This window comes from Hemitrygon akajei, chromosome 4, assembly GCF_048418815.1.
Source record: "Hemitrygon akajei chromosome 4, sHemAka1.3, whole genome shotgun sequence".
In the NCBI taxonomy this organism is placed as follows: domain Eukaryota; kingdom Metazoa; phylum Chordata; class Chondrichthyes; order Myliobatiformes; family Dasyatidae; genus Hemitrygon; species Hemitrygon akajei.
The window spans coordinates 3,042,091-3,068,784 of NC_133127.1; the positions used below are offsets into that span (position 1 = coordinate 3,042,091).

Genomic DNA, 26,694 nt, shown 5'->3' on the forward strand with positions numbered 1-26,694 from the left:
AGTCCAGTGGCTGTTAGTGAGGAGCTAACAAGATGGTTTTCTGGAGACGCTCAGTAAAAGGGGGTTTCATTGCTTTTAATTAAATAATTCTTATATCAATGTAATTGTTTAGAGACTAGAACTAGGGGACATAACCTCAAGATTCAGGGGAGTAGATTTAGGATGGAGATGAGGAGAAACTGCTTTTCCCAGAGAGTGGTGAATCTGTAGAATTCTCTGCCCAATGAAGCAGTGGAGGCTACTTCAGTAAATATATTTAAGACAAGGTTGGATATATTTTTACATAGTAGGGAATTAAGGATTATGGGGAAAAGGCAGGTAGGTGGAGATGAGTCCATGGTCAGATCAGCCATGATCTTATTGAATAGCGGAGCAGGATCAACAGGCCAGATGGCCGACTCCAGCTCCTATTTCTTATGTTCTTATGTTGGTATGCTTCCTAGTGACAATGGTGTGTGTGTGTGTGTGTGTGTGTGTGTGTGTGTGTGTGTGTGTGTGTGTGTGTGTGTGTGTGTGTGTGTGTGTGTGTGTGTGTGTGTGTGTGTGTGTGTGTGTGTGTGTGTGTGTGTGTGTGTGTGTGTGTGTGTGTGTGTGTCTTTCTGCGATTCTGGATTCTGGAACACTCTGGAAGTTTCTTTGATGTTTCATTATTTGAATGGGGCTTTTGGATTGGCTGACTCTTATCTGCAAATATGTATGGAATGTTAACTTTATAAAACTCTGGTTAGGCCATCACAGCCACAGTATTGTGTACAGTTCTCGTCGCCCCACTATAGGAAGGAGGTTGAGGCTTTGGAGAGGCTTTGCAGAAGAGGTTTAGAGGGCTATTACGAAAGCCTGGATAAACTTGGGTTGTTTTCTCTGGAGCGTCGGAGGCTGAGGGGAGATCTGAGAGAGGTTTACAAGATTATGAGAAGCACAGATAGAGTGGACAGAGAGTATCTGTTTCCCAGGGTTGAAATGTTTAATACCAGAGGGCATGCATTGAAGGTGACACTGGCTAGGTTTTTCACTCAGAGTTGTGGATGCCTGGTATGGTGGTAGAGGCTTTCAGGAGACGCTTGGATAGGCACGTGGATGTAAGAAAGATGGAGGGCTAAGGACAGGGTGTAGGTAGGAGGGATTAGTGTTTGGGTGTTTAGCTAGCTTAGTACAACATTGTGGGCTGAATGGCCTGTTCCTGTGCTGCATTGTTCTACATTTCTCACCAATGTGTATAAAACGAGCTGACCATGCAGTGGCACCACCTTTCTGCTTCACTTAGTCTGTATCCAATTCTCTGTTCCAGCAAGACAATAAAACAATGCTGAAACAAGTTTTGGGCCTCTGTCCTGACTTCTGAAAGAAGCTTGGGTTCAAAACATCAGAGTGCCACAGATTCACTCCAGTCACTCGAGGGTTTTCCCTTTGAGAGCACTGACCAGTTTTCCTAGGGCTGCTCCATGCCACGTGGAGAAGTGGGGGCACAGTGACGGGGTGGGGGGCACTCTCATCTTGCCCCTGGAATTCAGCTCCTTGGCAAATGCTGACTCACACTCTGATCCAGCAATCCATGAGAAACGTGCGTGGTGTGAAAACAAATTTGAGTTTAGCAAAAATGCATCATATGATCAGTTCAGCTTGTTCTGATGTGACAGATTATCAGTGTTTTTATAACTGAAATTGTCCACAAGAGCACAAGCTGCTTATTTACTCTCACAATAAAGGTGCAGGGCTAACAGTGTTACTCAGATCAGAATCGTACTGCAATACCTACTTGGACTGGCATGCAATATAGTTATTGTTCTCGTCTTGACCACAGTTCCCGTACTTGTTCCCTTGTTCATTGGTAACTTCATAGCAAAGCTTTTCAGCGGATTTCGCACCTATCGAAGGGAAGTGGGACAATAATGCACTTTACACTCACCACCAGGCCTTCTGGCATCTACAACATGCTTGAACTCCTGCTGTACTGAGTGAGCAGGGAAGGTGGGGAAGCATTTTCTCTGATTCATTGCTCAGGATCTGGGTGTTATAGATAGTCAGAGACTGGTTGACCAGAAACTCATCTGCTCCATGCCACGCTATTATTCTGCCTACTCTTATCACCAGAGGGCTCCATACCCTTCCTTACAGTGTATGTATCCAAACCTCTCTTAAATGTTACAATCAAACCCACATTCACCACTTCTGCTGGCACACTCTCACCACCACCCAAGTGAAAAGCCCCCCCATATTCCCCTTCAATATTTCACCTTTCACCCTGAGCCCATGACTTCTAGATCCAGTCTTACTCAACCTCAGTGAAATGCAAGCAGGCTCTTTCCATTATCTATGCCCCTCATAATTCAGTCTACCTCTATCATATTTCCTCTCATTTTCTACACTGCTGGGAATAAAAGTCCTAGCCCATGCAAACTTCCCCTAAAACTCAGATCTTTATGTTCCAGCATCATCCTTTTAAATTTTCTCTGTATCTTTTCAATCTTACTGACATCTTGCCTGACTGGAGTATACACTGTCTTGTACAATTTCAAATGGTATGGCCAGCATTTAATGTCCCTCAGAAGATGGGGTGGGGTGTATAGGAGCCACTGTGGAATTATCAACCCTAGAGGCTGTGGAACCTCGAACATTCATCCAGCTCAAACTGGGGACTATCAATGTCCAGCTATGAACAGAGTTAAGAAACACAAGGAGGGTGTAGGAGAATGCCCCTGAGGAATAATGAAGAGGTGTTAAGAGCCATTGTGGATGATCAGCCATGATCACAGTGAATGGCTGTGCTGGTTCGAAGGGCTGAATGGCCTACTCCTGCACCTATTGTCTATTGTCTAAAAGACCTTATCCTGGTCCTATTTCTTGTGTTCAGCATTGAGTTAGTCCTGTGTTTCAGCCTCAGAATAGAGGGATATCCTCTATTAAAAATTGAGCATGGTGACTATGAGATGCTAGTACTCACCTGGACCCCAGATGTCCTGGCATTGCTGATCCGCAGACTGGCAGGTCCCTTGGCTGCAGTAGAGATTTCCTTTGCTGCACGTGTGACCATCTTTCACGTAGTGATTGTTAGGGCAGTCCTGGGATTGGCCTGTGCAGAACTCTGGCAAGTCACATTCTCCTTGCTTTGGCCTACAGACCGTGCCTGCTGGCAGAAACTGAGGAGAGGGCAGCAGTGAGATTCAGATTCCCTTGTTTATCACACCATGGCAAGCTCCGCTAGTTCCATATTAGGCACTAGCCTCTCCAGCACTGAGGACCCCTTCAAAAGGTGATGCCTCAAAAAGACAGCATCCACCGTTGACTCCCATCACCTCCATCATGGAGGAGATACAGGAGCTTGACAACACCCATGCAATGTTTCAGAAACAGCTTCTTCCTCTCTGCCATCAGATTTCCAAATGCACAACAAACCAAGAACACTATCTCAGTATTTTTGCTCTTTTTGTACTACCTATTTATTTAATTTTTAAAATATATATCTTATTGTAATTTGGCACTTCGGGTAAGATAACACCAGAAGATACAACAGAATTAGGCCATTTGAACCATCGTGTCTGCTCCACCACTTCATCATGGCTGATCCAGTTTTCCTCTTAGCCCCAATCTCCTGCCTTTTCCCCATATCCCTACATGCCCTGGCCAGTCAAGAACTTATCAACCTCAGCCTTAAATATACATAAATATTTGGCCTCTTTAGCTGCCTGTGGCAATGAATTCCACAGATTCACCACTTTTTGGCTAAAGAAATTCCTCATCTCCATTCTAAAAGGGTGCCTCTCTATTCTGAGGCTGTATCCTCTGGTCATAGACTCTCCCACCATAGGAAACATCCTCTCCACATCTACTCTATCGAGGCCTTTCAACATTCAATAGGTTTCAATGAAGTCAGCCCACATTCTTCTGAATTCTGGTGAATACAGGCCCAGCTCCATCAAATGCTCTTCATATGACAATTCATTCAATCCTGGAATCATTTTCATGATCCTCCTTTGAACCCTCTCTAGTTTCAGCTCATCCTTTCCAAGATAAGGGGCCCAAAACTGCTCACAATACTCCAAGTGAGGTCTCACCAGTGCTTTATAAAGCCTCAACATTACATCCTTGTTTTTATATTCTAGTCCTCTTGAAATGAGTGTTAACATTGCATTTGCCTTCCTCACCACCGGCTCAACTTTCAAATTAACCTTTAAGGAATCCTGCACAAGGGTTCCCAAGTCCTTTTGCACCTCAGTTTTTTAAAACTTTCTCTCCATTAAGAAAATAAACCCTTTCATTTCTTCTAGCAAAGTGCATGACCATACACTTCCCGACACTGTATTCCATTTGCCATTTCTTTGTCCATTCTCCTAATCTAGATGTCAATCTATAGCCTCTCTATTTCCTCAAAACTACCTGTCCCTCCACCTATCTTTATACCCTCTGCAAACTTTGCAACAAAGTCATCAATTCCATCATCCAAATCACTATCACGTAAAAAGAATTGGTCCCAACACAGCCCACTACTCACTAGCAGCCAACTAGAAAAGGCTCTCTTTATTTTTACTCTTTGCCTCCTGCCAATCAGCCACTGCTTTATCCATGCTAGAATCTTTCCTGTAATACCAAGGGCTCATAGCTTGTTAAACAGTCTCATGTGTGGCACCTTGTCAAAGATCTTCTGAAAATCCAAGTATACTACATCAGTCGATTCTCCTTTGTCTATCCTGCTTGTTGTTTCTTCAAAGAATTCCAATGGATTTGTCATGAAAGATTTTCCCTTGAGGAAACCATGCTGACTATAGCCTATTTTATCAATTGCTTCCAAGTTCCCTGAGACCTCATCCTTAATAATCGACTCCAACATCTTCCCAACCACTGAGGTCAGGCTAACTGGCCTACAGTTTCCTTTCTTCTGCTTCTCTCCCTTCTTGAAGAATGGAGTGCCATTTGTAATTTTGCAATCTTCAGGAACCATTCCAGAATCTAGTGATTTTTGACACTATCTGGTCCAAGTGACTTATCTACCTTCAGACCTTTCACTTTCTCAAGAACTTTCTCTCTAGTTATGGTAACTTCATGCCCTCTGACACATGGAACTTCTTGATTCTTGAAAGATCTTTACTAATGCCTCCACAATCTCTACCTCCTTTGGAACCCTAGGCTGAGCACCATATGGTCAAGGGACTTTTCTACCTTCAGTCCTTTCATTTTCCTAAGAATCTTCCCCACTGCATCCGAGGAAGACCTCAGTTTGTGACACTTGTTCATACCACTGGACCCGGACTTGTGAGGCTGAAAGAGTAGAAGAGCCCCAGGTTGCAGTCAGAGGTGCTGAGCCCAACCCCTGGTACTGGATAATCAACATCAGGGGTGTGTAAAAATAGAGATTCACAGCAGTTTCTCAGAGTTTAGGAGCAACTGATCAACAAGAGGATTCATTGGAAAGGGCCACTAAAAATAACTCGTGCATGTGGAGAGGCCAATCTTCTGAGTGTACCACTTTTAGAGTGGATTTTGCTCATCAAGCTCGGGCCAGGCTTGAGTGAGGTGAACTATCTGGTATGTCTCACACCTTCTGTTCTTATTTGTTCATTCCTCATCTGTTAGGACATAGTATTTTAATGGGAACATATATGGGAGAATGAGGAGGTGATAGACAGGAGCTACAGGAAGGTAGTCATCAGATGTGTAACTGGGTGACAGTCAGGGGAAGGAGGGGAAATGCACAGCCAGAGCAGAGCACACCTGTAGCCGTTCCCTCAATAATAAGTACACCACTTTAGATACTGTTGAGAGGGCTGTCCTTCTGGAGGCAGCTACAGTGACCAGGTCTCTGAGTGCTGTGGCTCAGAAGAGAAGAGAGATGAAGAGCACTGCAGTGGTGATAGGAGATTCCACAGACGTAGGAACAGAGATGAGATTCTGTGGGTGAGATAGAGACACCCGGATATTATGAGAATGGTGCCAGGATCAGGGATGTCTCGGATCAGGTCCATGGCATTCACAAGGGTGAGGGTGAGCATTCAGAAGTCTTGGTACATATTGACACCAATGGCATAGGTAGACAAGATGAGGAGAATTTTAAGGAACTAGGTAGAAAGCTGAAAAACAGAAGCTCCAGGGCAGTAATCATAGGACTGCTGCCTGTGCCATAACCCAGGGAGGGTATTTGGCGGTAGGATAATTCAGTAGGTGAGTGCGTGGCTGAGGAACTGGTGCAGGGGATAGGGGTTCAGCTTTATGGATCACTGGGATCTCTACTGGGGAAGGTACGATCTTTACAAAAGGGATGTTACACCTGAACTCGAGGGATCCAATATCCTTGCAGGCAGCTTGGCTTGAGTTGTTTGGAAGGGTGTAAACTAATTTGGCAGGGGGACAGGAACTGGAGTGATCATGCCGAAGATGAGGTGATCGGTTTACAAACAAAGGCAATGTGTAGTGAGACTCCTAGCAAAGAGAGGCTGATGATTGGGCAAAATTGTAGTCAACAGGATGGATTGCAACATAAAAGGCAAACAAAATCAATAAGCGTAAATACAGGACTCAAAGTGTTGTACTTGAATGGATCGCGGATCAGAAGGTGTTTTGTTTGAATGGATGTCTCAGTACACATCCACAGCATTTTGGAGAAGGAGGGGAAGTAGCCAGATGTCTTAGTACACATTGGTGCCAATGACATAGGAAGGGTAAGCAAAGAGATCCTGAAAAGAGAATTTAGAGAGCTAGGGAGAAAGCTGAGAAGCAGGTCCTCCAGGGTAGTAATTTCTGGATTGCTGCCTGTGCCACGCACCAGTGAGGGTAGGAACAGGATGATCTGGCAGATAAATGTGTGGCTGAGAAGTGGGTGCAGGGGACAGGGCTTCAGGTTCTTGGATTATTGGAATCTCTTCTGGGGGAGGTATGATCCATTCAAAACTGACAGGTTGCAACTGAACCCAAGGGTATTCTCAGGGGCAGGTTTGTTAGAACTGTTGGGGAAGGTTTAAACTAATTAGACAGAGGGGTTGGAACTGGAGTGAAGGGACCCAGGATAGGACGGATGGTAAAAAAGCAAAGACAGTGTGCATTTGGACTGTCAGGAAGGGCAGGCAGATGATGGGACAGAATTGCAGCCAGCAGGGTGAGTATCAGTGCATTAGGGATGTAGAATCAAAAGGGTAGCAAATACAGTACTCAAAGTGTTGTATCTCAGTGCAGAGAATACAAGAAATAAGGTGGATGATTTTGTTGCACTTTTACAGATTGTCAGGTATGATGTTGTAGCCATCACTAGATCTTGGCTGAAGGATGGTTGTAGTTGGGAACTGAATGTCCAAGGTTACACATTGTATCGCAGGGATAGGAAGGTAGGTAGAGGGGGTGGTGTGGCTCTACTGGTAAAAAATGGCATCAAATCAGTAGAAAGATGTGACATAGGATCAGAAGATGTTGAATCCTTGTGGTTTGAGTTAAGAAACTGCAAGGGTAAAAGTACCCTGATGGCAGTTATATCCAGGCCTCCAAACAGTGGCTGCGAGGTGGACCACAGGTTACAACAGGAAATAGAAAAGGCAAGTCAAAAGGGCAATGTTATGATAGTCATGGGAGATTTTAACATGCAAATCAATTGGGAAAATCAGGTTGGTAATGGATCTCGAGAGAGAGAGTTTGTTGAATGCCTGAGACATGGTGCTAGAGGACTGGAAAATTAAAAATGTCACTCTACTCTTTCAGAAAGGAGGAAAGTAGCGGAAAGGAAATTATAGACCAATTAGCCCGACCTCAGTGGTTGGGAAGATGTTGGAGTCAGTTGTTAAGGATGAGGTTGTAGGGTACTTGGTGACACAGGACAAGATAGGACAAAGCCAGCATGGTTTCCTTCAGGGAAAATCCTGCCTGACAAACCTGTTGGAATTCTTTGAGGAGATTACAAGTAGGATAGATAAAGAGGATGCAGTGGATGTTGCATATGTGGACTTTCAGAAGTTAAGAGGTCATGGTATTACAAGAAAGTTACTGGGATTGTCAGAGCATTGGCTGATTGGTAGGAGAGTGGGAATAAAAGGATCCTTGTTTGGTTGGCTGTCAGCAGTGTTCTGCCAGGGTCAGTGTTGGGACTGCTTCCTTTTATGCTGTATATGAATGAGCTAGATGATGGAATAGATGACTTTGTTGCCAAGTTTGCGATGATACGCAGATTGGTGGAGGGGCAGGTAATGTTGAAGAAACAGGTAGGATGCAGATGGAATTAGACAGATTCGGAGAAAGGGCAAGAAAGTGATAAATGAAATGCAATGTTGGAAAATGCATGGTCATGCACTTTGGTAGTAGAAATAAATGTGTGGACTATTTTCTAAATGGGGAGGAAATCCAGGAATCTGAGATGCAAAGGGACTTGAGAGTCTTTGTGCAGAACACTCCAAAGGTTAACTTGCAGGTTGAGTTGGTGGTGAGAAGGCAAGTGCCATGTTAGGATTCATTTCAAGAGGTCTAGAATACAAGAGCAGGGATGTGATGTAGAGGCTTTATAAGGCACTGGTGAGGCCTCACCTTGAGTACTGTGAACAGTTCTGGGCTCCCACATCTAAGAAAAGATGTGCCAGTATTGGAGAGAGTACAGAGGAGGTTCACAAGGATGATTCTGGGAGTGAAAAGGTTATTTTACAAGGAGTGTTTGATGGCTCTGGGTCTGTACTTGCTGGAACTTAGAAGGATGAGGGAGATCTCAATGAAACCTTTCAAATGTTGAAAGGCCGAGACATGAAAATGATGTTTTGCATGGTGGGGGAGTCTAGGACAAGAGAGCACAGCCTCAGGATAGAGGTGTATCAATTTAAAACAGAAATGAGGAGAAATTTCTTCAGCCAGAAGGTGGTGAATTTGTGGAATTTGCTATCACAGGCAGCTGTAGAGGCCAAGTCATTGGGTGTGGAGCTTAGAAAAATAGAGGGCTATGGGTAACCCTTGGTAATTTCTAAAATAAGTACATGTTTGGCACAGCATCATGGGCCAAAGGGTCTGTATTGTGCTGTAGATTTTCTAAGATTCTATGTGTATTTAAACCTGATAGGTTCTTGATTGGACATGGCATCAGAGGCTATGAGGAGAATGCCAGGAACTGGGGTTGAGGAGGGGAAAAAAGGATCAGCCTCGATGAAATGGTGGAGCAGATTCGATGGGCCAAATGGCCTAATTCTGCTCCTATGTGTTATGGCTTATGAATGTGTGTAGTATACCGAACAAGGTAGTTGAACTTATAGCACAGTTAAAGATTGGCATGTATGATGTAGATATCGCTGAGTTTTGGCTCAAAGGAGATTATAAGCTGGGAGTTTAATGTCCAAGGAAACACTCTGATGGGAAAAAATGCAATTAAATCATAGAAAGAGGTGACATAGGGTCGGAGGTTTTAAATCATTTTGGATAAAGCTAAGGAACTGCAAGGGTAAAAAGACCATGATGGGAGTTATATACAAACTCAGAAACAGTAGTAATGATGTACCCTGCAAATTACAATGGGAGTCAGAAATACATGTCAAAAGGGCAATGTTACAACGGTCATGGGGGATTTTAATGAGCAGGTAGATTGGGAAAATCAGGTTGCAGCTGGATACCAAGAGGGGGAATTTCTCGATGACTTTTTCCAGCAGCTCGTGGTTGACTTCACTAGGGCTATTTTGGATTGACTGTTGTGCAATGAACCAGTATTGATAAGAGAGCTCAAGGTAAAAGAATCTTAGAAGTGAGAAATGTTTTGGGCCGAGACCCTTTAGCAGGACTAGAGAGAAAGCATGAGGAGTAAGAGTGAAAGGGTGGAGGATGAGGAAGGAGAAATACAAGGTGACGGGTGAAACCGGGAGACGGAGGGGTGAAGTACAGATCTGGGAAGTTGATTGGTGAAGAAGATACAGGTCTGGAGAAGGGGAATCATAGGAGAGGGCAGAAGGCCATGGAGAAACAAAAAAAGGCAATGAGGGCAGGAAATGGAGGATGAACTGAATATGTATTTTGCATCAGTTTTCATCCTGGAAGACACCAGCAGTGGGGTGAAAGTTTCAGACATCAGCGAACTCAAGTGTGCCAAGTTGCCATTACTACAAAGAAGGCACATTGGAAACTGAAAGGTCTGAAGGTAGATAAGTCATGTTAGCCACACGGAGTACAGCAGATGTTAGAATCTACTGTTAAAGATGTGGCTTAAAGGTACATGAAAGCAATTGATAGAATAGGCCTTAGTCTCCGACAGAGAAGAGACAACTCACACCTCCACGTGACCTGTCTGAGAGTGTAGAGAATCCCACACCTCCACGTGACCTTGTGACAGTGTAGAGAATCCCACACCTCCACGTGACCTGTCACAGAGTGTAGAGAATCTCACACCTCCACGTACACCTGACTCAGAGTGTAGAGAATCTCACACCTCCACCTGACCTGTCTGACAGTGTAGAGAATCCCACACCTCCACGTGACCTGTCTGACAGTGCAGAGAATCTCACAACTCCACGTGACCTTGTGACAGTGTAGAGAATCTCACACCTCCACGTGACCTTGTGACAGTGTAGAGAATCCCACACCTCCACGTGACCTGTCTGGGAGTGTAGAGAATCTCACACCTCCACGTGACCTGTCTGACAGTGTAGAGAATCTCACATCTCCACGTGACCTGTCTGAGAGTGTAGAGAATCTCACACCTCCACGTGACCTTGTGACAGTGTAGAGAATCTCACACCTCCACGTGACATGTCTGAGAGTGTAGAGAATCTCACACCTCCACGTGACCTTGAGACAGTGTAGAGAATCTCACACCTCCACCTGACCTGTCTGAGAGTGTAGAAAATCTCACACCTCCACCTGACCTGTCTGACAGTGTAGAGAATCTCACACCTCCACGTGACCTGTCTGACAGTGTAGAGAATCTCACACCTCCACGTGACCTGTCTCAGAGTGTAGAGAATCTCACACCTCCACGTGACCTGTCTGAGAGTGTAGAGAATCTCACACCTCCACCTGAACTGTCTCAGAGTGTAGAGAATCTCACACCTCCACCTGACCTGTCTGAGAGTGTAGAGAATCTCACAACTCCACGTGACCTGTCTGAGAGTGTAGAGAATCTCACACCTCCACCTGACCTGTCTGAGAGTATAGAGAATCTCACACCTCCACTTGATCTTGTGACAGTGTAGAGAATCTCACACCTCCACGTGACCTGTCTGACAGTGTAGAGAATCTCACACCTCCACCTGACCTGTCTGAGAGTGTAGAGAATCTCACATCTCCACGTAACCTGTCTGAGAGTGTAGAGAATCTCACACCTCCACGTGACCTGTCTGAGAGTGTAGAGAATCTCACACCTCCACGTGACCTGTCTGACAGTGAAGAGAATCTCACACCTCCACCTGACTTGTCTGAGAGTGTGGGGAATCTCACACCTCCACGTGACCAGTCTGACAGTGTAGAGAATCTCACACCTCCACGTGACCTGTCTGAGAGTGTAGAGAATCTCACAACTCCACCTGACCTGTCTGACAGTGTAGAGAATCTCACACCTCCACCTGACCTGTCTGACAGTGTAGAGAATCTCACACCTCCACGTGACCTGTCTGACAGTGTAGAGAATCTCACACCTCCACCTGACCTGTCTGAGAGTGTAGAGAACGTCACACCTCCACCTGACCTGTCTGAGAGTGTAGAGAATCTCACACCTCCATGTGACCTGTCTGAGAGTGCAGAGAATCTCACACCTCCACGTGACCTGTCTGAGAGTGTAGAGAATCTCACACCTCCACCTGACCTGTCTGAGAGTGTAGAGAATCGCACACCTCCACGTGACCTGTCTAACAGTGTAGAGAATCTCACGCCTCCATGTGACCTGTCTGAGAGTGTAGAGAATATCACACCTCCACCTGACCTGTCTGAGAGTGTAGAGAATCTCACACATCCACGTGACCTGTCTGACAGTGTAGAGAATCTCACACCTCCACGTGACCTGTCTGACACTGTAGAGAATCTCACACCTCCACCTGACCTGCCTGACAGTGCAGAGAATCTCACACCTCCATGTGACCTGTCTGAGAGTGTAGAGAATCTCACACCTCCACGTGACCTGTCTGAAAGTGTCGAGAATCCCACACCTCCATGTGAGCTGTCTGAGAGTGTAGAGAATCTCCCACCTCCACGTGACCTGTCTGAGAGTGTAGAGAATCTCACACCTCCACGTGACCTTGTGACAGTGTAGAGAATCTCACACCTCCACGTGACCTGTCTCAGAGTGTAGAGAATCTCACACCTCCACGTGACCTGTCTGACAGTGTAGAGAATCTCACACCTCCACGTGACCTGTCTGAGAGTGTAGAGTATCTCACACCTCCACGTGACCTGTCTCAGAGTGTAGAGAATCTCACACCTCCACCTGACCTGTCTGAGAGTGCAGATAATCTCACACCTCCACGTGACCTGTCTGAGAGTGTAGAGAATCTCACACCTCCACGTGACCTGTCTCAGAGTGTAGAGAATCTCACACCTCCACCTGACCTGTCTGAGAGTGTAGAGAATCTCACACCTCCACGTGACCTGTCTGAGAGTGTAGAGAATCTCGCACCTCCACCTGACCTGTCTGAGAGTGTAGAGAATCTCACACCTCCACTTGATCTTGTGACAGTGTAGAGAATCTCACACCTCCACGTGACCTGTCTGACAGTGTAGAGAATCTCACACCTCCACCTGACCTGTCTGACAGTGTAGAGAATCTCACATCTCCACGTGACCTGTCTGAGAGTGTAGAGAATCTCACACTTCCACCTGACCTGTCTGAGAGTGTACAGAATCTCACACCTCCACCTGACCTGTCTGAGAGTGTAGAGAATCTCACACCTCCACTTGATCTTGTGACAGTGTAGAGAATCTCACACCTCCACGTGACCTGTCTGACAGTGTAGAGAATCTCACACCTCCACCTGACCTGTCTGACAGTGTAGAGAATCTCACATCTCCACGTGACCTGTCTGAGAGTGTAGAGAATCTCACACTTCCACCTGACCTGTCTGAGAGTGTAGAGAATCTCACACCTCCACGTGACCTGTCTGACAGTGTAGAGAATCTCACACCTCCACCTGACCTGTCTGAGAGTGTCGAGAATCTCACACCTCCACCTGACCTGTCTGACAGTGTAGAGAATCTCACACCTCCACCTGACCTGTCTGAGAGTGTAGAGAATCTCACACCTCCACGTGACCTGTCTGAGAGTGTAGTGAATCTCACACCTCCACCTGACCTGTCTGACAGTGTAGAGAATCTCACACCTCCACGTGACCTGTCTGAGAGTGTAGAGAATCTCACACCTCCACGTGACCTGTCTGAGAGTGTAGAGAATCTCACACCTCCACGTAACCTGTCTGACAGTGTACAGAATCTCACACCTCCACGTGACCTGTCTGAGAGTGTAGAGAATCTCACACCTCCACCTGACCTGTCTGAGTGTTGAGAATCTCACACCTCCACCTGACCTGTCTGAGAGTGTAGAGAATCTCACACCTCCACGTGACCTTGTGACAGTGTAGAGAATCTCACACCTCCACGTGACCTGTCTCAGAGTGTAGAGAATCTCACACCTCCACGTGACCTGTCTGAGAGTGTAGAGAATCTCACAACTCCACGTGACCTGTCTCAGAGAGTAGAGAATCACACACCTCCACCTGACCTGTCTGAGAGTGCAGAGAATCTCACACCTCCACGTGACCTGTCTGAGAGTGTAGAGAATCTCACACCTCCACGTGACCTGTCTCAGAGTGTAGAGAATCTCACACCTCCACGTGACCAGTCTGAGAGTGTAGAGAATCTCACACCTCCACGTGACCTGTCTGAGAGTGTAGAGAATCTCACACCTCCACTTGACCTTGTGACAGTGTACAGAATCTCACTCCTCCAGCTGACCTGTCTGGGAGTGTAGAGAATCTCACACCTCCACCTGACCTGTCTGAGAGTGTAGAGAATCTCACACCTCCACCTGACCTGTCTGAAAGTGTAGAGAATCTCACACCTCCACCTGACCTGTCTCAGAGAGTAGAGAATCTTACACCTCCACCTGACCTGTCTGACAGTGTAGAGAATCTCACACCTCCACGTGACCTGTCTGAGAGTGTAGAGAATCTCACACCTCCACGTGACCTGTCTGACAGTGTCGAGAATCCCACACCTCCACCTGACCTTGTGACAGTGTAGAGAATCTCACACCTCCACGTGACCTTGTGACAGTGTAGAGAATCTCACACCTCCACGTGACCTGTCTGAGAGTGTAGAGAATCTCACACCTCCACCTGACCTGTCTGACAGTGTAGAGAATCTCACACCTCCACGTGACCTGTCTGAGAGTGTAGAGTATCTCACACCTCCACGTGACCTGTCTCAGAGTGTAGAGAATCTCACACCTCCACCTGACCTGTCTGAGAGTGTGGAGAATCTCACACCTCCACTTGATCTTGTGACAGTGTAGAGAATCTCACACCTCCATGTGACCTGTCTGACAGTGTAGAGAATCTCACACCTCCACCTGACCTGTCTGACAGTGTAGAGAATCTCACATCTCCACGTGACCTGTCTGAGAGTGTAGAGAATCTCACACTTCCACCTGACCTGTCTGAGAGTGTAGAGAATCTCACACCTCCACGTGACCTGTCTGACAGTGTAGAGAATCTCACACCTCCACCTGACCTGTCTGAGAGTGTAGAGAATCTCACACCTCCACGTGACCTGTCTGACAGTGTAGAGAATCTCACACCTCCACCTGACCTGTCTGAGAGTGTAGAGAATCTCACACCTCCACATGACCTGTCTGAGAGTGTAGTGAATCTCACACCTCCACCTGACCTGTCTGACAGTGTAGAGAATCTCACACCTCCACGTGACCTGTCTGAGAGTGCAGAGAATCTCACACCTCCACGTGACCTGTCTGAGAGTGTAGAGAATCTCACACCTCCACGTAACCTGTCTGACAGTGTACAGAATCTCACACCTCCACGTAACCTGTCTGAGAGTGTAGAGAATCTCACACCTCCACCTGACCTGTCTGAGAGTGTTGAGAATCTCACAGCTCCACCTGACCTGTCTGAGAGTGTAGAGAATCTCACACCTCCACGTGACCTGTCTCAGTGTAGAGAATCTCACAACTCCACGTGACCTGTCTCAGAGTGTAGAGAATCTCACACCTCCACGTGACCTGTCTCAGAGAGTAGAGAATCTCACACCTCCACCTGACCTGTCTGAGAGTGTAGAGAATCTCACACCTCCACGTGACCTGTCTCAGAGTGTAGAGAATCTCACACCTCCACGTGACCAGTCTGAGAGTGTAGAGAATCTCACACCTCCACCTGACCTGTCTGAGAGTGTAGAGAATCTCACACCTCCACTTGACCTTGTGACAGTGTAGAGAATCTCACACCTCCACGTGACCTGTCTGACAGTGTAGAGAATCTCACATCTCCACGTGACCTGTCTGAGAGTGTAGAGAATCTCACACTTCCACCTGACCTGTCTGAGAGTGTAGAGAATCTCACACCTCCACGTGACCTGTCTGACAGTGTAGAGAATCTCACACCTCCACCTGACCAGTCTGAGAGTGTCGAGAATCTCACACCTCCACCTGACCTGTCTGACAGTGTAGAGAATCTCACAACTCCACCTGACCTGTCTGAGAATGTAGAGAATCTCACACCTCCACGTGACCTGTCTGAGAGAGTAGTGAATCTCACACCTCCACCTGACCTGTCTGACAGTGTAGAGAATCTCACACCTCCACGTGACCTGTCTGAGAGTGTAGAGAATCTCACACCTCCACGTGACCTGTCTGAGAGTGTAGAGAATCTCACACCTCCATGTAACCTGTCTGACAGTGTACAGAATCTCACACCTCCACGTGACCTGTCTGAGAGTGTAGAGAATCTCACACCTCCACCTGACCTGTCTGACAGTGTTGAGAATCTCACACCTCCACCTGACCTGTCTGAGAGTGTAGAGAATCTCACACCTCCACGTGACCTTGTGACAGTATAGAGAATCTCACACCTCCACGTGACCTGTCTCAGAGTGTAGAGAATCTCACACCTCCACGTGACCTGTCTGAGTGTGTAGAGAATCTCACAACTCCACGTGACCTGTCTCAGAGAGTAGAGAATCTCACACCTCCACCTGACCTGTCTGAGAGTGCAGAGAATCTCACAACTCCACGTGACCTGTCTGAGAGTGTAGAGAATCTCACACCTCCACGTGACCTGTCTCAGAGTGTAGAGAATCTCACACCTCCACGTGACCAGTCTGAGAGTGTAGAGAATCTCACACCTCCACGTGACCTGTCTGAGAGTGTAGAGAATCTCACACCTCCACCTGACCTGTCTGAGAGTGTAGAGAATCTCACACCTCCACTTGACCTTGTGACAGTGTACAGAATCTCACACCTCCAGCTGACCTGTCTGAGAGTGTAGAGAATCTCACACCTCCACCTGACCTGTCTGAGAGTGTAGAGAATCTCACACCTCCACGTGACCTGTCTGAGAGTGCAGAGAATCTCACACCTCCACGTGACCTGTCTGAAATGTAGAGAATCTCACACCTCCACCTGACCTGTCTCAGAGAGTAGAGAATCTCACACCTCCACGTGACCTGTCTGACACTGTAGAGTATCTTACACCTCCACCTGACCTGTCTGACAGTGTAGAGAATCTCACACCTCCACGTGACCTGTCTGAGGGTGTAGAGAATCTCACACCTCCACGTGACCTGTCTGACAGTGTCGAGAATCCCACACCTCCATGTGAGCTGTCTGAGAGTGTAGAGAATCTCACACCTCCACGTGACCTGTCTGACAGTGTAGAGAATCTCACACCTCCACGTGACCTTGTGACAGTATAGAGAATCTCACACCTCCACGTGACCTGTCTGAGAGTGTAGAGAATCTCACACCTCCACCTGACCTGTCTGACAGTGTAGAGAATCTCACACCTCCACCTGACCTGTCTGAGAGTGTGGAGAATCTCACACCTCCACTTGATCTTGTGACAGTGTAGAGAATCTCACACCTCCACCTGACCTGTCTGACAGTGTAGAGAATCTCACATCTCCACGTGACCTGTCTGAGAGTGTAGAGAATCTCACACTTCCACCTGACCTGTCTGAGAGTGTAGAGAATCTCACACCTCCACGTGACCTGTCTGACAGTGTAGAGAATCTCACACCTCCACCTGACCTGTCTGAGAGTGTAGAGAATCTCACACCTCCACGTGACCTGTCTGACAGTGTAGAGAATCTCACACCTCCACCTGACCTGTCTGAGAGTGTAGAGAATCTCACACCTCCACATGACCTGTCTGAGAGTGTAGTGAATCTCACACCTCCACCTGACCTGTCTGAGAGTGTAGAGAATCTCACACCTCCACTTGAGCTTGTGACAGTGTACAGAATCTCACACCTCCAGCTGACCTGTCTGAGAGTGTAGAGAATCTCACACCTCCACTTGACCTTGTGACAGTGTAGAGAATCTCACACCTCCACCTGACCTGTCTGAGAGTGTGGGGAATCTCACACCTCCACGTGACCTGTCTGAGAGTGTAGAGAATCTCACACCTCCACCTGACCTGTCTGACAGTGTAGAGAATCTCACACCTCCACGTGACCTGTCTGACAGTGTAGAGAATCTCACACCTCCACGTGACCTGTCTGAGAGTGTAGAGAATCTCACACCTCCACGTGACCTGTCTGAGAGTGTAGAGAATCTCACACCTCCACCTGACCTGTCTGAGAGTGTAGAGAATCTCACACCTCCATGTGACCTGTCTGAGAGTGTAGAGAATCTCACACCTCCAAGTGACCTGTCTGAGAGTGTAGAGAATCTCACACCTCCACCTGACCTGTCTGAGAGTGTAGAGAATCTCACACCTCCACCTGACCTGTCTGAGAGTGTAGAGAATCTCACACCACCTGACCTGTCTGAGAGTGTAGAGAATCTCACACCTCCACGTGACCTGTCTGAAAGTGTAGAGAATCTCACACCTCCACCTGACCTGTCTGAGAGTGTAGAGAATCTCACACCTCCACCTGACCTGTCTGAGAGTGTGGAGAATCTCACACCTCCACGTGACCTGTCTGAGAGTGTAGAGAATCTCACACCTCCACGTGACCTGTCTGAGAGTGTAGAGAATCTCACACCTCCACGTGACCTGTCTGAGAGTGTAGAGAATCTCACACCTCCACCTGACCTGTCTGAGAGTGTAGAGAATCTCACACCTCCATGTGACCTGTCTGAGAGTGTAGAGAATCTCACACCTCCACGTGACCTGTCTGAGAGTGTAGGGAATCTCACACCTCCACGTGACCTGTCTGAGAGTGTAGAGAATCTCACACCTCCACGTGACCTGTCTGAGAGTGTAGAGAATCTCACACCTCCACCTGACCTGTCTGAGAGTGTAGAGAATCTCACACCTCCACCTGACCTGTCTGAGAGTGTAGAGAATCTCACACCTCCACCTGACCTCTGAGAGTGTAGAGAATCTCACACCTCCACCTGACCTGTCTGAGAGTGTAGAGAATCTCACACCTCCACCTGACCTGTCTGAGAGTGTAGAGAATCTCACACCTCCACGTGACCTGTCTGACAGTGTAGAGATTCTCACACCTCCACGTGACCTGTCTGAGAGTGTAGAGAATCTCACACCTCCACGTGACCTGTCTGAAATGTAGAGAATCTCACACCTCCACCTGACCTGTCTCAGAGAGTAGAGAATCTCACGCCTCCACGTGACCTGTCTGACACTGTAGAGAATCTTACACCTCCACCTGACCTGTCTGACAGTGTAGAGAATCTCACACCTCCACGTGACCTGTCTGAGAGTGTAGAGAATCTCACACCTCCACGTGACCTGTCTGACAGTGTCGAGAATCCCACACCTCCATGTGAGCTGTCTGAGAGTGTAGAGAATCTCACACCTCCACGTGACCTGTCTGACAGTGTAGAGAATCTCACACCTCCACGTGACCTTGTGACAGTATAGAGAATCTCACACCTCCACGTGACCTGTCTGAGAGTGTAGAGAATCTCACACCTCCACCTGACCTGTCTGACAGTGTAGAGAATCTCACACCTCCACCTGACCTGTCTGAGAGTGTGGAGAATCTCACACCTCCACTTGATCTTGTGACAGTGTAGAGAATCTCACACCTCCACCTGACCTGTCTGACAGTGTAGAGAATCTCACATCTCCACGTGACCTGTCTGAGAGTGTAGAGAATCTCACACTTCCACCTGACCTGTCTGAGAGTGTAGAGAATCTCACACCTCCACGTGACCTGTCTGACAGTGTAGAGAATCTCACACCTCCACCTGACCTGTCTGAGAGTGTAGAGAATCTCACACCTCCACGTGACCTGTCTGACAGTGTAGAGAATCTCACACCTCCACCTGACCTGTCTGAGAGTGTAGAGAATCTCACACCTCCACATGACCTGTCTGAGAGTGTAGAGAATCTCACACCTCCACGTGACCTGTCTGAGAGTGTAGAGAATCTCACACCTCCACGTGACCTGTCTGAGAGTGTAGAGAATCTCACACCTCCACGTGACCTGTCTGACAGTGTACAGAATCTCACACCTCCACGTGACCTGTCTGAGAGTGTAGAGAATCTCACACCTCCACCTGACCTGTCTGAGAGTGTAGAGAATCTCACACCTCCACGTGACCTTGTGACAGTGTAGAGAATCTCACACCTCCACGTGACCTGTCACAGTGTAGAGAATCTCACACCTCCACGTGACCTGTCTCAGAGTGTAGAGAATCTCACACCTCCACGTGACCTGTCTCAGAGAGTAGAGAATCTCACACCTCCACCTGACCTGTCTGAGAGTGTAGAGAATCTCACACCTCCACGTGACCTGTCTCAGAGTGTAGAGAATCTCACACCTCCACGTGACCAGTCTGAGAGTGTAGAGAATCTCACACCTCCACCTGACCTGTCTGAGAGTGTAGAGAATCTCACACCTCCACTTGACCTTGTGACAGTGTACAGAATCTCACACCTCCAGCTGACCTGTCTGAGAGTGTAGAGAATGTCACACCTCCACTTGACCTTGTGACAGTGTAGAGAATCTCACACCTCCACCTGACCTGTCTGAGAGTGTGGGGAATCTCACACCTCCACGTGACCTGTCTGAGAGTGTAGAGAATCTCACACCTCCACCTGACCTGTCTGACAGTGTAGAGAATCTCACACCTCCACGTGACCTGTCTGACAGTGTAGAGAATCTCACACCTCCACGTGACCTGTCTGAGAGTGTAGAGAATCTCACACCTCCACGTGACCTGTCTGAGAGTGTAGAGAATCTCACACCTCCACCTGACCTGTCTGAGAGTGTAGAGAATCTCACACCTCCATGTGACCTGTCTGAGAGTGTAGAGAATCTCACACCTCCAAGTGACCTGTCTGAGAGTGTAGAGAATCTCACACCTCCACCTGACCTGTCTGAGAGTGTAGAGAATCTCACACCTCCACCTGACCTGTCTGAGAGTGTAGAGAATCTCACACCACCTGACCTGTCTGAGAGTGTAGAGAATCTCACACCTCCACGTGACCTGTCTGAAAGTGTAGAGAATCTCACACCTCCACCTGACCTGTCTGAGAGTGTAGAGAATCTCACACCTCCACCTGACCTGTCTGAGAGTGTGGAGAATCTCACACCTCCACGTGACCTGTCTGAGAGTGTAGAGAATCTCACACCTCCACGTGACCTGTCTGAGAGTGTAGAGAATCTCACACCTCCACGTGACCTGTCTGAGAGTGTAGAGAATCTCACACCTCCACCTGACCTGTCTGAGAGTGTAGAGAATCTCACACCTCCATGTGACCTGTCTGAGAGTGTAGAGAATCTCACACCTCCTCGTGACCTGTCTGAGTGTAGAGAATCTCACACCTCCAAGTGACCTGTCTGAGAGTGTAGAGAATCTCACACCTCCACCTGACCTGTCTGAGAGTGTAGAGAATCTCACACCTCCACCTGACCTGTCTGAGAGTGTAGGGAATCTCACACCTCAATGTGACCTGTCTGAGAGTGTAGAGAATCTCACACCTCCACGTGACCTGTCTGAGAGTGTAGAGAATCTCACACTTCCACCTGACCTGTCTGAGAGTGTAGAGAATCTCACACCTCCACGTGACCTGTCTGACAGTGTAGAGAATCTCACACCTCCACCTGACCTGTCTGAGAGTGTAGAGAATCTCACACCTCCATGTTACCTGTCTGACAGTGTAGAGAATCTCACACCTCCACCTGACCTGTCTGACAGTGTAGAGAATCTCACACTTCCACCTGACCTGTCTGAGAGTGTAGAGAATCTCACACCTCCACGTGACCTGTCTGAGAGTGTAGTGAATCTCACACCTCCACCTGACCTGTCTGACAGTGTAGAGAATCTCACACCTCCACGTGACCTGTCTTAGAGTGTAGAGAATCTCACACCTCCACGTGACCTGTCTGAGAGTGTAGAGAATCTCACACCTCCACGTAACCTGTCTGACAGTGTACAGAATCCCACACCTCCACGTGACCTGTCTGAGAGTGTAGAGAATCTCACACCTCCACCTGACCTGTCTGAGAGTGTAGAGAATCTCACACCTCCACGTGACCTGTCTGAGAGTGTAGAGAATCTCACACTTCCACGTGACCTGTCTGACAGTGTAGAGAATCTCACACCTCCACGTGACCTGTCTGAGAGTTTAGAGAATCTCACACCTCCACCTGACCTGTCTGAGAGTGTAGAGAATCTCACACCTCCACCTGACCTGTCTGAGAGTGTAGAGAATCTCACACCTCCAAGTGACCTGTCTGAGAGTGTAGAGAATCTCACACCTCCACCTGACCTGTCTGAGAGTGTAGAGAATCTCACACCTCCACCTGACCTGTCTGAGAGTGTAGAGAATCTCACAACTCCACCTGACCTGTCTGAGAGTGTAGAGAATCTCACACCTCCACGTGACCTGTCTGAAAGTGTAGAGAATCTCACACCTCCACCTGACCTGTCTGAGAGTGTAGAGAATCTCACACCTCAATGTGACCTGTCTGAGAGTGTCGAGAATCTCACACCTCCACGTGACCTGTCTGAGAGTGTAGAGAATCTCACACCTCCACGTGACCTGTCTGAGAGTTTAGAGAATCTCACACCTCCACGTGACTTGTCTGAGAGTGTAGAGAATCTCACACCTCCACGTGACCTGTCTGAGAGTGCAGAGAATCTCACACCTCCACGTGACCTGTCTGAGAGTGTAGAGAATCTCACACCTCCACGTGACCTGTCTGAGAGTGTAGAGAATCTCACACCTCCACGTGACCTGTCTGAGAGTGTAGAGAATCTCACACCTCCACGTGACCTGTCTGACAGTGTAGAGAATCTCACACCTCCACGTGACCTGTCTGACAGTGTAGAGAATCTCACACCTCCACGTGACCTGTCTGAGAGTGTAGAGAATCTCACACCTCCACCTGACCTTCATGAAGCGGTCTCATATTTACAACATGTCTTGCCAATCTACTAGGATCATCTCTTTGTCCAATGCTCCCAATGTGTCTCCCTGCATTTGTGAGACTCGTTGTAAATTAGGGGACCGCTTCTTCAAGCTTCTCCATACCATCCGGGCTTCCTGGTGGCCAAATATTTGAATTTCATTTCCCATTCTCATTCCACCATGCCCTCCTTCCCCTTGTGTCATGTTGATTTCACCCTTCGAGAGAAGGAGCAGCACCTTATATTGTGTCTGGTTATCCTCCGCCCTGATCGTACACATCAATTTCTACTTGCAGTGAGCAAATTCCCTCCCCTCTATTCCCCACTCTGACCTTTCACTTCTGCTCACCTGCCTGTGACCCTCTCCTTCCCTTTCTCCATGGTCCACTCTTGCCTGCTGGCAGATTCCTGCTTCTCCAGCCCTTGACCTTTTCCACCCAGCCCATCTTTTTACTTAGGCCTCCTCCGCCTTTACTTCCCGTCCCGACAAAGGACCTCAGCATAAATGTCACCTGTTTACGCGGATACTGACTGAGTTCCTGTGAATATAATGAATGATTTTGAGTGGATGGTTCGCAACACAAGTTTTTCTCTGCACCTCAGTACCTGTGACAATAAGAAAAATCAAAAAATTCTTCCGGCCTTACCTTGCACTCCTTACAACAGGGTCCAGTGGACGAGCACTCAGCTCCGGCTGTGAATGTACAAGTCGATGGCTGACAGCAGAGATCATCACAATCCTGAGGACACAACAATAAAATGACTTGAGACTGGGGAAGCATTACCTGTATTGAACCAGTTCCTGCTGGGGTTATGCTTGGTGGGTAACTGGATTCTGCTGGGGTTATGCCTCATGTATGTCCAGCTCCTGCTGGATAAGAGGTTCCTGCCAGGGCAATGTTTGGAAGATAACTGGTTTGGCCAGAGTAATGTAAAGGCCAATCAGTGTACCTGTGGCTCACCAGGTTCCTCACTCCAGTCCCAGGAGGCGACTTTAACACACAGTTCTGCCTGTGTCTCCAGTGCAGTCTGAGCATGATGAAAATTCTCTCTTACACCCTCAAGTGCAAATGAAGCAACTCACTGTATTACTCTGCAGAAGAGTGAAGGAATTATCCCCAAAGTGTGGAATCACACTTGTTGCCCAATTAACATCGAGAAAAATTAGTTCAATGGGTAAAGTCATCTGCACTCACTGAGAAGATGCTTCCAACGGGGGGGTCAAACACCAGAGGGTACAGACCTCCAACGGGGGGGGGGGGTTGAACACCGGAGGGTACAGACATCCAACGGGGGGGGTTGAACACCAGAGGGTACAGACCTCCAACGGGGGGGGATCGAACACCGGAGGGTACAGACATCCAACGGGGGGGGGATCGAACACCGGAGGGTACAGACATCCAACGGGGGGGGATCGAACACCGGAGGGTACAGACATCCAACGGGGGGGGATCGAACACCGGAGGGTACAGACATCCAACGGGGGGGGATCGAACACCAGAGGGTACAGACATCCAACGGGGGGGGATCGAACACCGGAGGGTACAGACATCCAACGGGGGGGGGATCGAACACCAGAGGGTACAGACATCCAACGGGGGGGGATCGAACACCGGAGGGTACAGACATCCAACGGGGGGGGGGATCGAACACCAGAGGGTACAGACTTCCAATGGGGGGGGGTTGAACACCAGAGGGTACAGACCTCCAATGGGGGGGGGATCGAACACCAGAGGGTACAGACCTCCAACGGGGGGGGGTTGAACACCAGAGGGTACAGACCTCCAACGGGGGGGGGGGTTGAACACCAGAGGGTACAGACCTCCAACGGGGGGGGGGGTTGAACACCAGAGGGTACATACATCCAATGAGGGGGGGGGTCAAACACCAGAGGGTACAGACCTCCAATGGGGGGGGTCAAACACAAGAGGGTACAGACTTCCAACGGGGGGGATCGAACACCAGAGGGTACAGACTTCCAATGGGGGGGGGTCAAACACCAGAGGGTACAGACATCCAACAGGGGGGGATTGAACACCAGAGGGTACAGACTTCCAATGGGGGGTTCGAACACCAGAGGGTACAGACTTCCAATGGGGGGGGATCGAACACCAGAGGGTACAGACCTCCAGCGGGGGGGGTCGAACACCAGAGGGTACAGACCTCCAGCGGGGGGGTCGAACACCAGAGGGTACAGACTTCCAATGGGGGGGGATCGAACACCAGAGGGTACAGACCTCCAGCGGGGGGGTCGAACACCAGAGGGTACAGACCTCCAATGGGGGGGGGTTGAACACCAGAGGGTACAGACATCCAACAGGGGGGGGTCAAACACCAGAGGGTACAGACTTCCAATGGGGGGTTCGAACACCAGAGGGTACAGACTTCCAACGGGGGGGGGGATCGAACACCAGAGGGTACAGACATCCAACGGGGGGGGGGGGGGGTTGAACACCAGAGGGTACAGACCTCCAATGGGGGGGGGTTGAACACCAGAGGGTACAGACATCCAACAGGGGGGGGTCAAACACCAGAGGGTACAGACTTCCAATGGGGGGTTCGAACACCAGAGGGTACAGACTTCCAACGGGGGGGGGATCGAACACCAGAGGATACAGACTTCCAACGGGGGGGTCGAACACCAGAGGGTACAGACTTCCAATGGGGGGGGGTTGAACACCAGAGGGTACAGACTTCCAATGGGGGGGGTTGAACACCAGAGGGTACAGACCTCCAACGGGGGGATCGAACACCAGAGGGTACAGACTTCCAACAGGGGGGGGGGATCGAACACCAGAGGGTACAGACTTCCAACGGGGGGGGGGGGTCGAACACCAGAGGGTACAGACTTCCAACGGGGGGGGGGGGTCGAACACCAGAGGGTACAGACCTCCAATGGGGGGGATCGAACACCAGAGGGTACAGACCTCCAATGGGGGGGTGGGTCGAACACCAGAGGGTACAGACTTCCAACGGGGGGGGATCGAACACCAGAGGGTACAGACTTCCAATGGGGGGGGTTGAACACCAGAGGGTACAGACCTCCATCGGGGGGGGGATCGAACACCAGAGGATACAGACTCAGAATAGAGAGACATCCATTTAGAAGAGAACTAAGGAGGAATTTCTTTAGCCAGGGAGTAATGAATCTGTGGAATTCAGACGAGAATGAGGTATTGATGATCGTACTAATGAAGAACCTTTCAATTTCTGCTTTATCTATATCAATGACTTGGCCTCCACAGCCATCTGTGACAATGAATTGCACGTGTGTAACGTATGAGCACCATCAAATGGGGCAGGGCTTTATAGCATTTTTATTTTGTTGAGATGAACTTGGTTGCAGCCCAGTTTTCTGGTGTTTTAGACATGACAGAGGCAGGACAGATTAGAGGAGGAGGGCTGTTGTTACTAGTCGGGGAATCTCTCATCCCAGCGCTCCGTAGGCCAGGCAGCTTGCTGAATGAGGCATTCTGAGTAGAGCTGAGGAAGAAGGAAGATATGACCATTTAATGGGGCTATATTACAAACACCCAACAGTCCGAGGGATTAGAGGAACTAATCTGAAGAGAGATCAGAGACCGTAGCCATGTTATTTTCCTGCAACCAAGTTTATTTCAATAAAATAAATAATTGTACTGTGCAAGTCTTAGCCCATAAGGTTATTATAGTAGGTGATTTTAACTTTCCATATATTGACCGGGACTCTTATACTGTAAAAGGACAAGATGGGATAGAGTGTGTCAAATATGTTCAGAAAGTTTCCTTTATCAGCACATGAAAGTCCCAACTTGTAGAGTTATAGAGAAATACATCACAGAAACAGGGTCTGTGGCCAATCTAATCCATGCTGAAACCATTTACACTGCCTACTCTCACCGGCCTGCACCGGGACCAGAGACCTCTATAACCCTACTTTCAAAGTACCTATCCAGACTTCACTTAAACGTTGAAATTGAGCTCACATGCCCCACTTGAGATGGCAGCTCATTCCACACTCTCACAACCCCTTGAGTGAAAAAGATTCCGCTCATGTTCCCCTTAAACTTCTGAACTTTCACCCTTAATGCATGACTTCCAGTTGTAGTCCCACCCAACCACAGTGAAAAAAGCCTGCTGCACATTATCTATACCCCTGATAACTTTGCACACCGTACTCAATCCCCTCTCACTCTTCTACGTTTTAAAGAATATAATCCTGACCTATTCAATCTTTC

The 26,694-nt window shown here is 48.4% G+C and overlaps 1 protein-coding gene across 2 annotated transcripts in view; it reads right to left on the minus strand.

Annotated features, from left to right (window-relative positions):
- LOC140726065 (disintegrin and metalloproteinase domain-containing protein 12-like) overlaps window positions 1–26,694 on the minus strand; it is a 315,802-nt gene that overhangs the window by 74,503 nt on the left and 214,605 nt on the right. For both annotated transcript variants that reach the window (XM_073041991.1, XM_073041992.1), the window contains exons 13-15: window positions 23,125–23,217; window positions 2,942–3,137; window positions 1,757–1,865 (exon numbers count right to left, since the gene is read on the minus strand). In XM_073041991.1, the coding sequence (XP_072898092.1) occupies window positions 1,757–1,865; window positions 2,942–3,137; window positions 23,125–23,217 (398 nt within the window). The remainder of the gene's footprint in view (window positions 1–1,756; window positions 1,866–2,941; window positions 3,138–23,124; window positions 23,218–26,694) is intronic.